This window comes from Vombatus ursinus, unplaced genomic scaffold, assembly GCF_900497805.2.
Source record: "Vombatus ursinus unplaced genomic scaffold, bare-nosed wombat genome assembly UNPS02010304.1, whole genome shotgun sequence".
NCBI lineage: Eukaryota > Metazoa > Chordata > Mammalia > Diprotodontia > Vombatidae > Vombatus > Vombatus ursinus.
Window position 1 is genome coordinate 5,123,635 of NW_020950082.1, and position 14,834 is coordinate 5,138,468.

Below are 14,834 nucleotides of genomic sequence, written 5' to 3' on the forward strand. Positions count from 1 at the left end.
TAGGAACCGATCTGATGATTTTACTACATAGGGAACTCTCAGATGGAGAAGCTCCCTCCACCAGTGTAGGTTGGTATCTTCTTTACTACTCATGTGTTAGAGAGTTGCTTAGAACACTGAGAGTAACTTGCCCAGGTTGCATAGCTAGTAGTATCAGACGCTGAACTTGAACTTAGGTCTTCCTTGCTCTGAGGCTGGTATTCTGTCTACTACTACTACTTTTCTTACTGTGAAACATTATAAAAATGTATTAGAGGGTTGAGTTTCACTTACAGTTACAAAGATAGGGAAAGTTTCCTAGCTTAAATTAATCATGGTTTTACACACAAATATAAATGTCAGGAGCAACTGTTTGACATTGCTCTGTGTTTCTGCTCCTGTTTTTGAGCTCAGTTGACTAGCCCAGTCCTGTCGAGGTGGAGTGCCTCACATTTCTAGTTGATGCAGATTCTGTTTGGCAAGGTCATTAATAATGTATGTCAGCCCATTTCCCCATCTCTGAACTCTGTATATAGAAGTCTGTGCCTAATTTAAAAAAAAAAAAAAAGGCAGTCTATGCCTGCCTCATGCACCTGCTTCTCAGACCCCTAAAACAAGCTCTCTTCCCAGGTTTCTGACAGGCAAAGAATGAGTTTGTAGTCAGTTGCCTCCCTTAGCATATGCTTTCTGGACATGGACCTGTAGACATTTGACTGCCCTCAAGTTCCAGTTAACCCATATAGGCTTCCTCCCCAGGACTTGGGCTATCTTGCGCTGACCTCACATTCCCCCCTTTTACCTTTCTGGAGATGTTAGTGGTTTGGATGCTTGCATGCCTGAAACAAATGCACTAGTTAATAGTGACTGAGCTTTTCTAGATCTGGAGGTATTAAATCTTTTTTATTATGGACCTCTTTAGCATTCTGGTGAATACTGTAGATCCCTTAGAATTATATTTTTAGATAATTAAAAGATGCTCAGTTTCAGTTAGAGGTTATTGAAAATAAAGATGTGATTTTTTTTTCTTCCCCCATCCAAGTTCAGGGATGGCTTGAAATCTTTCCATAAACCACCATATTTAGAACCCTTATCCTGTATTACCATCTTGACCTCTTCCTCTCTGGAGATCATACGGCTTATGACATAGGGGAAGGAAGAGGTTAGGTGATTTTTTGTTTGATATAGAAATCAGGGTGGAGGAGGTAGAAAATTAATTTGAGTTCTGAGAAGAATAGGTCATGCATACACAGCAGTCTTGAAGATTACAAAAGATTTTAGTCACATTTTGAAGAAGGTAATGTAAATATTATTTCCATTTTACAGACAAGGAAATTGAGGTTTAGATAAAGAGGCTTGTTTATAGGCAAGTAACTCGAGAAAGGGAAATGAAAAAGAATTTGAACCTAGATCTCCGACAAGTCCACTCTAATATTAAACTATTTTAAATTCATCTGGACCCATAACTCCTTTAGGTGATAAACACAATATATTTTCAAAATTCATATTTAATAGTGTTTACATAATGATTTTTAAAATAATAAGATAATGTCTCTAAATGTAAGGCATCTGAATTGTAATTAACAGGAAAAAAAAATCTGTTGATGTTGGATCTTCCAGTAGAATATAAGTTCCTTGAGGGTAGGGATGGTTTTCTTTTTGTCTTTGAATTTCCAGCACCTAATACAATGGTTAGCATGAAATGAATGCAGAAATATATATTGAAATGCAATTGGAAGGTTCATTTGAACATCGAGAAGAGTAGTAGGAATGTTGTGGGAAGAAAAATAACGTGGGGAGGGGGACAAAGTGTAAACAAACATATTAAAAACTCCCTAATGACTTGTCCTGTTCTACTACTTGATTATGATAAGCACATTAAATATGTTAATATCTTTTACTTCCTTATTTTCTTGGAAAATCGTGCTTTTAAAGGAAAGATTAGTTATAAATTATTCAGATTTTATGGAATTATATACACTAATGTCTTAAATTAAAACTTCATTTTAGCTACTCATAAAATTATTTAAAGGAGCTGTTTCTCTTACTTGGCATCATTGGCAAAATTTTCAAATCTTTAGGCTCTGAATGTTTTAGTTCATGTTAATAGTAATGATGATGATGGTCACACTAAGATGCTTATCTTATGGACTAAGGTGCCCTCTGAGGTCCCGTCTGAACTCTGAACTTGTGGTCTCGTTTGTTCCTTACAGTAGTCCTGTGAGTCAAGTACTACAGGTATTATACCCATTTTACAGCTAGAGTAGTTCATTGCTGGCATGTATCAGCAGCGGGAATCAAAACTAGTTTTCTGCTGACTCCAGACTTGGTATTCTTTCTACTGCACTGCACTGTTCGTTTTTACTACTACACTGATTTAATTATTTTTAATGGATTTTGGGGGACAGCCATGGTGAAGTGGAAAGCTCTCTAAACATAAAAGACATGACTAAGTATTTGGATGTGAGATTTAAGAGATTAAAAAAAAGAGTTTGTTTAATTTGGGGATCAGCTATGAGCTACCAATAAAAGAACAAAAAGGATTTTATTGACATTGTGTTTTCATCCTTCTCAGCTTGCTAACAAAGGGTATTTGGTCGTCTATTTGAAAATCTGTTATTTGTTAATTTGTTCTTGGAATACATTTATAGTTAAAACTTATTAAAAACATGTAGTTCAAGGATAACAGTATATCATTTCTTTTTCATGTTTTATTATTTTCTTTGTATTTTTGTCCCTCCTTTTCTCCCTTTCCCTTGATTAGTCTAGTTGGGGCAGGGAAAGGAGATCTTCAGTCATTTATATTCTTTGTAAATTGATGTCTCCTAGTTGTCACAATAATCCATAATATCTCTTTGCTTTTAGGCTGTGATACCAGTGAATAATCCTCCATTGAACCTTAGAACTTTATTGAATTAATGGAAAGCTGATATCTGGGTGGCTTAGTGGATAAAAGCTGGGCCTGGAGTCGGGAAGACCTAAGTTCAAATTTGGCCCGAGATCCTCATTAGTTTCATGATCCTGGGCAAGTCACTTAACTTCTGTTTGCCTAAACCACTGGAAGAGGAAATGGCACACCACTCTAGTATCTTTGCCAAGAAAACCTCACATGGGGTCACAGAGTCAGACATGACTGACCAACAATAAAACCACTTTGCTCATTTAGGGAAGCTAGGTGGCACAGTGGATAAATCTCCTGGCCTGGAGTCAGGAAGACCTGAGTTCAAATCTGGCCTCAGACACTTACTAGCTGTGTGACCTTGGGCAACTCATTTAACCTTGTTTGCCTCAGTCTCTTCATCTGTAAAATGAGCTGGAGAAGGAAATAGTAAACCACTCCAGTATCATTGCCAAGAAAACCTCAAATGGGGACATAAAGAGTTGGACGCAACTGAAATGACAGAACAAGATGATACCTTAATTTTTAATGTCACCTTTTTCTATCTAAACATTTTTATAAGATTCTTCATTTTAAAACATACCTCATGCTAGACAATAAAGATAGAATAATAAGAAAGCTTTGAAATGCCTTAGTTAACAAGGGTAGGGCTCAGGAGGTTTCAGGAACACTTCTGATGGCCTCTGAACTGGGGACAGATTAGTTCCTTAGACTTTGACTTTCAGATCAGCTCCCATTTTCCCTTCTTATATGGGTACTGGCCAAGTGCTTTTGAGGGGTGGAAAGGACTTGAATGATGGCCGCTGTAGCATGGGGCTATGTAAAAATGAGTAATTAGGTTTAGGGGAAACCAATAGAAAAGAAAGGATGACTTTTCTCTGCTATCCTTTCCTTTCTCCCCTTCTTTCTTATTGTTGTTCTAGTGTCTGTGGGTCTTTGACTAATAATTAGCTATGAACTTATTAAAGCACCATTTCAGATGAGGAGCACAGCAGAGACCACAGTTTCTTTAAGTATACTGTAGGTGTATTCAGAAAAACACTGCTTCTTCAGATTGCTGCAGGTCTGTCCCTTGGATAAACCTCCTAGCATCTGATCTGCTTCTTTGGGTGGCAATCATCTGCTCAGCTGGCAGGGGTACCTCTAATATTAACAGGATATGTATCCTTGAGTTCCCCTTTCCCAAAGGCCTTTCCTTCCTCTCTAGACAGAGAGTGTCTCTGGTACCTATAAGCTATATATGTCCCTGTGTTGTTCTCTGATTTTCTGTTGCCATCAGACCTCTGTGTGGGAGTGGGCAATGGAGGGAGGAGGGCAGAGATAATCTACTTGCTGCTTTAACGAAACTAATCACAAGAGCTTTCTTAGACTCTACATCAAAAGTAGAAGTTGGATGGGTGTGAGAAAAGGGAAAGCTGTATGACCATGAACAAGTCAACCACTCCAAGCCTCAGTTTCCTAATCTATAAAATGAGGATAATGAAAGCAGCAGTTACAGTGTATAAAGTGCTTTTTAAATCTTTAAAGCACTATATAAATGTTAACTTTTATTGTTATTTTCACAAGTCATAGTGGGTAAATTTGGGGATTGGAAGTAAATGCTCCATTGTTGTGACCTGTTTTTTCACTAATTCCTTTCCCATCCCTTGATGATGTTTCATTAGGCAGAATTTGTGTTAGAGGAGTCTTTTTCATTAGCTTTTTAAGAAAAGTATTTCATGTGGGCAAATTTATTCTCACTTTTCTATCTCTTGGGTGATCATATTTGATCATATCTGAACACTCCTTGTGCCAGAGCTGCTATTCTCACATTTCCTGTATACAGGATGAATAAGAAATAATCAACAGAAGGAAGGCACTAGAATAAAGAGGTATTGGGAAAAGCTTCCTGTAGGAAATGAGATTTTAGTTGGGACTTAAAGGAAGCCAGTAGGTAGAAATGACGAGGAAGAGCATTCTGGACATTGGGGTAGTCAGAGAGAGTGCTTGGAGTGAAGAGATGGAGTGTCTTGCTCATGAATCAGCTTGGAGGCCAGTGTTACTCAATGGAAGAGTATGTGTTGAGGAGTAAGTTGTAAAAAGACTGGAAAGGTAGGAGAGGCCAAGGTTATGACGGGCTTTGACCACCAAACAGAGTATTTTATATTTGATCCTGGAGGACAAAGGGAACCACTGGAGTTTTTTGAGTGGGGTGTATATGTGTGAGATTATTGGTCATACACTTTAGGAAAATCACTTAAGTGGCTGAATGAAGCATGAATTGGAGTGGAGAGAGGCTTGAGGCAGGCAGGACACCAGTAGGCTATTTAAATATTACTGGCATGAAGTAATGACTTTCTAGTAGTCCCTAGAAAGAAGGGTGTCAAAAAGGAAGACGTTAAAGCAGAAGAGGAAAGTAGACTTGATCGTTAAAATAACAATGAAAAAAGAGATGGGCAAATCATTAGTTAAAACACTTTAAAAATTTAAGTTATTTTAAAAATTCTAATAGACACCTATAGGAGGAAGTGAGCTTAGAGATTGTTCAGTATTGAGTAAGCACATGACTTCATAAAACAAGAATTACTGTCTCAGTTCATGAATTCTTGCTTTAAATTATTGAATGGCAGTAAATTGAAGCTCAGTCATTGAAACTGGAGACTGGAAAAGATTTTAGCTGATTAATGGATCAATCAGTATTTCCAGAAGGGCTAAATGACAGCCTGGGAGTCTAATTGAGAAAGCTCCCTGCCACTCTCATCGATCACTCTTTAGTCATGCATTTCAGGCCAGGGCATATGACCAATTGAAAAATGAGTATTCTCACAGCCTTCCACAAGGGAAGCAACTTGTCCAGAATAGAATGTCTTTGTGAGGGCAAGAATTTCCTGTAAACCTGTGTTTTAAGTGACTAGGTTCTTTCTTACGTTCTGCTCCACGGAAGTGACAGTAATGTAAAATACTGTTTTTCTTGTTCTGCGCTGCATAAGAAAACTTGGGTTGTCATCATGGTTTTAATTTTTAATAAGCCACACATTTGAGTGTGCTGTTTCTGTATGTTTTTGCGATAAAAGAATTCAATAGAAGTGTTTGTTAGGTTTTTTTTTTTCCCTCTCCCAAAGAGTGGTATCATCAGAAAAAGTTGGAATTGACCAGTTAACTTTGTACTTTAATTGAGTAGCCATTTCCCAGTTAGTTTAGGTGGTCTACTTTGGTACTTCATGCAAAACATGCTACTTGACTATTTCCTTACTCTTCATTAAAATTAGCAACTTCACCAGCAACTGGAAATAGAAGCAGGTAAAATTTCCATGCGGCAGGATTTATTATTTGCTATAACAACTCACATTTATGGAACACTTAGTATTTTCCTCACAGTGACTGTAGGTAGGTTGTAACAAATATTATACCCATTTTATAGATAAAGAAATTAGTGGTTGGAGAAGCTTTTAAGAGCTCATGAGAACACAGCTAGTTTTGAATCTGGGATTTGAACCAAAGTTTCTTGATTTTAAGTCTAGCACTTATTTCATTATACCACATTGCTTCTTGTAGTTTTGACTTGGTTTGATGGGGGAGGAGATAGGAACCATAGTCTTCCTTTGGGATTATGGTTTTGCTTTCTTTTACCATAAGCAATCCATTAATGAATTGGGTATAGAATAAACACATTTCAAATTGATAGTTACTAGAATTACTATTGAAGGTGATTTTTTTCTGGTAAAAACTAATATTCAAAATGGAGCCAATTAACTACTGTTCAACAAACTCTTAAAATAGGTGAAACAAATATGAAATTATAGTAGGCAACAAGCTGACTTGTGCAATGTCTAACTTATAAACACATTGATAAATCACTGGTATTTTGCCTCAGTTCCAGAGGCAAAATCTTACAGAAGATTAAGAGAGCAAATGAGTTATTTGTTCATATAACCATATTATACAAGAATCTAGAATAGTATAATTAGCTGGAGTTGAAATTCTGGACTCCCAAGCAAAACATTCAGAAAGAGCTCCATCTTTGTTAATTGCAAAATGAGTTTCCAGCTGAATAGTGCCTTGTGATTGTCAGAGTTCTCTAATAGGCAATTATTAATAGGAAAGAAAACCACAATATCTGTGAAATTATAATGTACAGCAATGGAAAAATGATTCTGTTTTTTAAAAAAATTGATTTACACTTAACTTTTCAGGAACACATTGTATAGTACAAAGTAGGCCTATCTTATGGTGTTTTCCTTGAAAAAAGACACGACGTATGTAAATAGTCTGTGTTTATTCATGTAACTGGATTTATCAATAATTCATTTCACCGTAGAATGAATATTTTAGTTTCGTTTCTTTCTGGCTTTACTGCAGATGCTATTTTTACTTAGTGAAAGTACAGAGTATTAGGTACTTTCATTCACTGAAATGTTTTCATATATGTGCAAAACTGTAGTGACCAGATTTTAAAAATACAGGTAAGGGCATCACTAGCTAACTACAGAATATACTAGTTAGGGGCAGCTAGATGGCACAGTGGATAGAGCACTGGTCCTGAAGTCAGGAGGACTTGAGTTCGGATCCAACTTCTTGACACTTACTAGCTGTGTGACCCTGGGCAAGTCATTTAACCCCATTGCCTAGCAAAAACAACAACAACAACAACAAAAAACAACGAAAAAACAGAATATACTGGTTATTTTGTTGAAAGAGAACACTGAATTGCTGGGTCTCTTCAACCCTCCCTAGCCTATGTCCTCATCTCCTTGTTTCATGGCCTATGATGTCCATATTAAGGTTTTAGGTCTAGTTTCTCAAGGAAGTAATTTAGATAATTAGTGGAGATTTCATTTTTTAGTTCTTCACATTTGGATTATATCACTGATCAATCTTGATCCATTCATTAATATTTTCTTATTTTTCTCTCATGTAGTAAATGAGTTGCTTCCCCAGATCAAAAAGAATATTGAGAAAATTAAGGAAACAGTTGATAATTCTCAGAGATGAAGAAGTCTAACAAGGACAAAGTATTATTGTCACAAATGATAAAAATATTAGGGACACAGAATTGTTATTATATTACTAAATAGGGTTTTTTGTTTTTGTTTTTGTTTTTTTTGGAGACACTCCTCACCGTGCCCCCCATGCCTTTTAAAATTCCTGATTAATTTCCTTGTTATGCTCTTAGAGTCTCTTTTTGGTCAGTGAATATCCTGTGAATCTATAATCTGCTCTAAAGCACACATAAAATATTAAAGTTGGTGGTGCAGTGGCTAGAGTACTGGATTTGAGTCAGTAAGGCCTGAGTTCAGATCCTACCTCAGACACTTAATAGATGTGTGACTCTGGGAGATAATAATAGCACCTACCTCCCAAAATTGTTGTAAGGATAAGATGAGATGATATTTGTGAAGTGCTTTGCAGTCCTTAAGGCACTGTATAAATGCAAGCTGTTTGTTTTTTGTTTTACTGTCATCATCATTATATCATTATATGGGGGGCATGCTAAGTGTGTGTATAGTTACTAGATAGTAAAGGTATTAATATTTGAACCAGTTCTCAAGCCCAGCCTGCAGCTTTAGTTGGACAGAGAGACTAAATATCTTTTTTCCTTCAGTTATTTTGCTCTAACTTCTTTAGCCTTACCATGAATCTGTGGATTTTTTTCTCTTTCTATCCCCACCCTGCTTAGCCCTCTACAAGTTCTGTTTTCATAGCTCCAAGTATACGGACAAAAAGTGAACAGTTCAAGCCTATGTTTTGTTTTGTTTTGCTTTGATTTTGATCTTATGTAGATAACACGTTTGGTTGTGTGACTTTTAAAACTTTTCCCCCTTACCTTTTAGTGTGCTGCAAACAGTAAATCATGTTCTCTCATGCCTTTCTTTTCCCCCCAGTCCACAGAGATATTTTTATTTAGCACAGAAGAGCCATGTTTCCTTTTTGTAAGATGACCAAAGATGGTAAGATTCAGCAGAGATCATGCAAAGGCATAAGATAGGCCCTTTGATTTTCTTGACATGCCTTGGTTTCCTGGGCTTCTTGTTTTAGGGTTATATGCCTGTTAAGGCTTTGGATTCTACCTGTTCCCCTCCAGTGCAACATGGTGGATCAGAATTTATAAGTTTGCAACAGATCAGCATGCAGGTCACTGAAACCACAGACCTAAAAATCTTTATTTCTTTATCTCCTCTCCTGGTCTGAGACTGACTATCCTGTTAGTCACCTATTGAGAACATTTTTGAAGACACGCAAGGAGCTGCTTTCACCACTTTTTCCCCCTTTAAATACATTGGATAAAAGGTTTATTTGGGCATATACTTTCTAATCTTGAAAACGAAAATGAGAATGCCTTCCTTGAGAGCTGCCTTGAGAGTTAAGAATGTGTCACATGTATCCTAACTATAGCCCTAAATCTCTAAAACTCTTAAGTTGTAAAGCAGGAACAAGCCTCTACTGAATTTCCTTATCAGAATTTCCATTTACTAATAAAATTATAAGTGTGCTCAAAAAATACACACACACACACACACACCCACCCCCCAATACCCCTTTCCCTTCTGAGGTTTTTTTTAGGAAAAGTATTTTGTAAAACTCTATAGAAACATGAACCACTGTCATTATTGTTGTTGTTTACTAGTTGTGTGGAGTCTGATACATTATCTATCTCCACCTCAGGCAAATTGCTTTGTGATTGAAGGTGTCTTTTTAATGACTTACCACCAATATATGTTTCTGATAGCTAGAACCTGGCGCTCTAGATGAAACTCAGATTGCTACTATATTAAGAGAAATTCTGAAAGGACTCGATTATTTGCATTCAGAAAAGAAAATTCACCGAGATATAAAAGGTAAGAAAAATGTGTTACTTTTTACTCCCTTAAAATTTGGGGTAATTTATCAAGCAGCTGAGAAGGACAAAAACTGAGTGTGACTCCTAGAGCTGTACGACTGTTTTTGGCAGGATCTTTTTTCAGCTAATAAGCCTTGCATTCATTCCTCTAAGTGCAAAGAGTTGTGCTGACTTTTGGTGGGGAGAAACGGGTGATGTGGTATAAAGATTTGTACATCTAAAAATATATAAAACTTGATCCCTACCATGAAGAATCTTTATAAGTAAGTTGGGATATCAGCTCCATAGCTGTGAGAAACAAAAGTAGGCCCAGAATTGAATAATACATGACACCATTAAACAAGATGTCACAAGGCGGCACATGTTTTTGTTTTCTAGCTGCAAATGTTCTGCTATCTGAACAAGGAGAAGTGAAACTTGCCGATTTTGGAGTAGCTGGGCAGCTGACAGATACCCAAATAAAAAGAAACACCTTTGTGGGCACCCCATTCTGGATGGCACCTGAAGTCATCAAGCAGTCTGCCTATGATTCAAAGGTAAGATCAGAACACAGCTTTATGTAATTTCCGGCAATACCTACTTTTAAAGCAGGCCTTGAAGCAAGACTATAAAGTAAATACCTAGTTCTAAATCTGTTAAAAACAAACAAACAAACACTGTCGCTGTCAGTGTCCTCTTCCCCCCCCCTTTAGATCTCTAAAGCCCTGTTTTGGTATTAATCCCACCCATAGCTTCCCCTTTTGTCATTAAAAAACAAAACAAAACACCATTAATATAATTATTCACTTTGTCAACATTTGCAAATCTCCATACCTAATGATCTAAATTTTTTGTGAAATGTGGCTGGGAAGAAGTTCAGAAGACTTTATCTAAACTAAGTCTCAACCCTGGCTTTCTTTCAAATCTCACACTATTGATTGGGTTACTTTGGTTTGTAGCTGGATTGCCCTTGTTTTACAATTCAAACAGTTAATAGATGTTGCCTTATTAGTGTTTAAGCAGACCACTGTGCCTTAAAAAAATTTTTTTTAAAGAAGTATTTTTATTAAAGAATTGTTATTTTCATGGCTGTACCCACTTCCTGTACAGCTTGTGGAGAAGCTATTGATTTTCTTCAGAGAAATATCTGTCAAGCTTAAAGCTGTATTAAACTTCTGAGAGATTAGAAACATAAAAAAGTTGTCAGTTTTATGTTGTAGAAAATATGATACCACATATTTAGATGCAGTTAGGTAAGGTTTCATAATAATGCATACTTCTTGAGTGTTTCAATGGATCCATCCATGAGGGTATTCATTCTAGCAGTGCAGGGCGACCCTTTCACATCTTTTCGTCCTTTGCTGTTTGTATCTTTTGTTCCATTGAAGACCTATCTTGATGTGCTAGAGGCTTTTTTCCTCTAGGTCTTTTACAATTATAGGATCATAGCATTATAGATTTAGAGCTAGCAAGCTCTAGACCTCTAGAGGCCTTCTAATGCTTGGATACCAGTGCATCCCTAAGGATATTTGTCTGTTGGCCCTCATTTTTGCTCTAAATGGCCCATGTTCCTTCAAATTGAACATTTCTTAGTGATGTCCTTTATACCACTCTTTATACACATGACCTTATTGGCAGTATGTTGTAGCAGCCTAGTTATGCCTACCATTAGTCTTTTTCTCTCTTGCTTTTTTGAACCACTCACAATCTTGATTCTTTAAAGGTTGCAACATTTGATCATTGCCAAACATTTGGCATCATTAAAAAGGATTTGAGGAGGTTTTTTGTATTGGGAATTATTGGTGGTGGTGGTGGGGGGATTGGGAGTGGTCTAGATTTGTGATGTACTGGTATAGGAAACTCTCCTTCTCAATGAGGATCAGCAGCTATTTTCCAGTACAAGGTCTCATAAACCTGGTACTGAGAAATTAAGTGGTTTGCCCAAAACCATATAACTATTATGTGAGAGGAGAACCAGAAACTAACTTTTCCTGACTTGGAGGCCATTTTCCACTGTCTGTGATTTCATGTCTTGCTATATATTGTTCTACAGTATTTCTTACACCGGAAGAATATTGGTGTTAAAAAAAAAAAGGGGGTGGGGTGGGGTGGGGAATGTTGCTTTGTGCCATGCAACAGCTTGGGGTATGAGAAGTGCTCTACCATTTCCCAAATGCAGTCTAGCCCATTCTCTTCCTTTTTTTTCAGTTCTGGGCCCAGCTTATTGTCCATTTGTAGACATGCTAATGACCTTATTTGATGACTACATCTCTTAATTAGGGAAAGCTTTCTTCATCCATTTTGGTTTTTTTGAGTAATTTTGAATCTCAGCGAAGAGAACTTGGGTCATGATGTCTATAATCAGCACAGTGTTGTCTAAGAACAAATGTGTGGAGGACATCATGTGTGGCACAGAGACCACTACTCAAATCCAAAACAAGGACTTAGTTACCTTGAAAGCAGAAGGGAGTTTATTGCTTTCTCATGAGAAAGGGTACCGCCCCTGGTCACCCTAATGGCAAGGGCCAGGGAGGATGTGTATTGGTACCCCATCGCCCTAATGGCGAGTATAGGTATGGTACAAGTTGGTTAGAAAACAAGGCTTATTTATATCCTAACCCGAGATCCTCCTCCCAAAACCTCTTTCCCCTTCTCCCCTTGGCTGGGCTTCAGGGGGCACAATCTATACACAGAAATCTTCCCCAGCAACAAAGTACACAAGTTTGCCCAGAGACAAGAAAAGGCCGGAAGTCTTGCAAGGGTTTTAGGTTGAGGGTAGGGTTATTCCATTCTTTCTGCTAGGTACTTAAAAACAGGGTCTGAGGGGGTTTTGACAAGGTCAGAAAGGAGTGTTGCAACAATACAATTAGAAGGCCATCTACAACAGGTGCCTCCAATTTCTCTCCTCCCACTCTTACTATCTGGCTTCTGACCTTATCTCCAAATGACCAGTGATCTCCTAATTGCTGCCCCTTGTGAGAACTATTAACATAAACTATTAACCCTCTGAGGAGGCTTCACATCTGAGAGATCATCTGTCACAATCATAATATAAGGGAGAAGGCTAAAAAAAAAAAATAACCTGTGAGGTTTATTTTCCAGGTAGATTCTATATAACCCATCTTCTATGACTGGCAAGTACATTTGCCTCGAGTTTCTGTTTATCTGTAAAATGAGGGGGTTGTACTAAATGACCTTTTGAGATCTCTTTCCAATTTTAAATCTATGATCCTATGATGTTCATAAGACTCCCTGTCCAGTTTTATGTCTTACTTGGTATTAATGAGGGAATCACTGAACAAAGTTCTATCTGTGGTCTACTGATCAAGGAGTCTCATGTAGTTGTAATTTTTGTGTAGGAGAATCTTGTGGGAGAAGAACCTTTACAGCTCCATCTGGCTTTTCTCAAGTCAAATACTTTTTTTTTCCTTTTTGATTGACAAGTAAGCATTGGGAATCTATCAGTTGTATGATTAGAAGATGTCTCCTGCTATGGGAAATCACTTGTAAAAATCTGTCAGTTCCCACCATTTTCATATTTTCATCAAGATTATCGTTGGCATATTTGGAAATCATTTTCAGAAAGATATCGATGGAAGGGCAAAGTAGGAATAGGAATGTATAGTTTCTAATGTCTTTTCAATCTCTTAAAAAAAGTGGCATTTTAAAAATCTAAAAATTTTTTCTAGTCCTCTTTCAGATTATCTGTTGTCTCCGTCCTAGATTTCTTCTGTATTTAGCTGGTCTAACTGCTTCATCAGCCTTATTGCTAGTTCTCCTTCTTCACATTGCACGTTGGGTACTGACATATTAGGAGTCCAAATGTAATAGTTCTATTTAAAAGCCTCACTTCCACATTTAAAGGATATGGAATTTCTTCGTTATGGTCAGGCTTTTGTGAAGCAATTCTTAGGTGTGGGAAACAGTTTATGTTCTCCAGGGCCTCATTAGGACTATGAATAATTGGAATTATTGCCTATTCTGGAGGAGCTTTTTGATGAAGTGCCTTACTCTTGTAGATGTTAAGTGTCATTTTCATTGCCTTATGGATATGTTGACTATTATTTGAAGGTCTGCTTCATTATGTGCAATCTTCTTTTCAGTGAAATTTCTCTTTATTATTTTAAAGGCACATTTACTATTTAAGTGCATTTAATGTTTTTGCTGAAATAGGCTCTTAATGATGGTCTCATCACCCATTATCTTTAGTAGTTGACCACACTTAATATTCCCATAAATTCCTTACCAATGTCAGACCAGAAATGTAGTGCATTTCTTCCTATCCAACAAATCATTCTTACTGAACTGCTTTGCCTTTATCTTTCTCAAGACTCTGAGGTAACTTTATATGCTTTTCCTTTAATGCTGAAGCACTCTGAGTATGCTCTCTAAGCTGAAACTTTGACCAAAGTGAAGCCACTGGCTGCCTCAGGGGTCTGGGAGGGAGACAGTTGAGGAAAATTGCGATGGGACAAAGACAGCCCTTAATTATCTCTGCCTACTTATGGCACATATGAGTCAGGACCACACATATTCAGAAACCCCAGTTTACCCATGGGTTTTTATCATAAATGATATATTTTTCTTCACATGTGGATGGTACTAGTACTAGACCTTGTACTTTGGTTTACTTTACAACCAAAGCGAGTGAGTGCTCACACTGTGATTTCATCCTCCTTGTGACAATTAGTGTGTGTTTATGAAATGGACGCCCAGGATTAGGGGCACATAACCATGGCCATGAAACAAAATGGTGCTGACGTACACAGCATTTGAACTCATGACTCTGGCCTCGTGAGCACTCTGTTCTAACCTGATGAGCTGACCTTCCCTGTACACAGGATACTAATAAACACCTAAGTTGGCTAAGGATTGATTTTTCTTCCTCTTTTAATGAAAGGTGGTGAACAGATGTGCGGTAAATGTGAATTGAAGGGTATGTGTGTAATCTCCTAGCTGTATTTTTTTTAAAGAATTAGATGAAGTGACTCATAGCTTCCTTTTTTTTTTTTCCTCTTGGTCTATTTTATACATTAACCATTCTTTCCTCTTTTTTAAGCTACTTAGGAGGAAAACTTATTAGCAGCAAGATGGCATGGTTCTAATAGTCTTTTTACTTTCTGATAATTTCTTATTCTTGTCCTTTTAAGATTTTTTTTTTGG

The 14,834-nt window shown here is 37.2% G+C and overlaps 1 protein-coding gene across 1 annotated transcript in view; it reads left to right on the plus strand.

The window, feature by feature from the left end:
- Positions 1–14,834, plus strand: part of STK24 (serine/threonine kinase 24) — a 134,697-nt gene that overhangs the window by 95,652 nt on the left and 24,211 nt on the right. The window contains exons 4-5 of the mRNA XM_027854104.1: positions 9,582–9,690; positions 10,071–10,228. Of these exons, the coding sequence (XP_027709905.1) occupies positions 9,582–9,690; positions 10,071–10,228 (267 nt within the window). The remainder of the gene's footprint in view (positions 1–9,581; positions 9,691–10,070; positions 10,229–14,834) is intronic.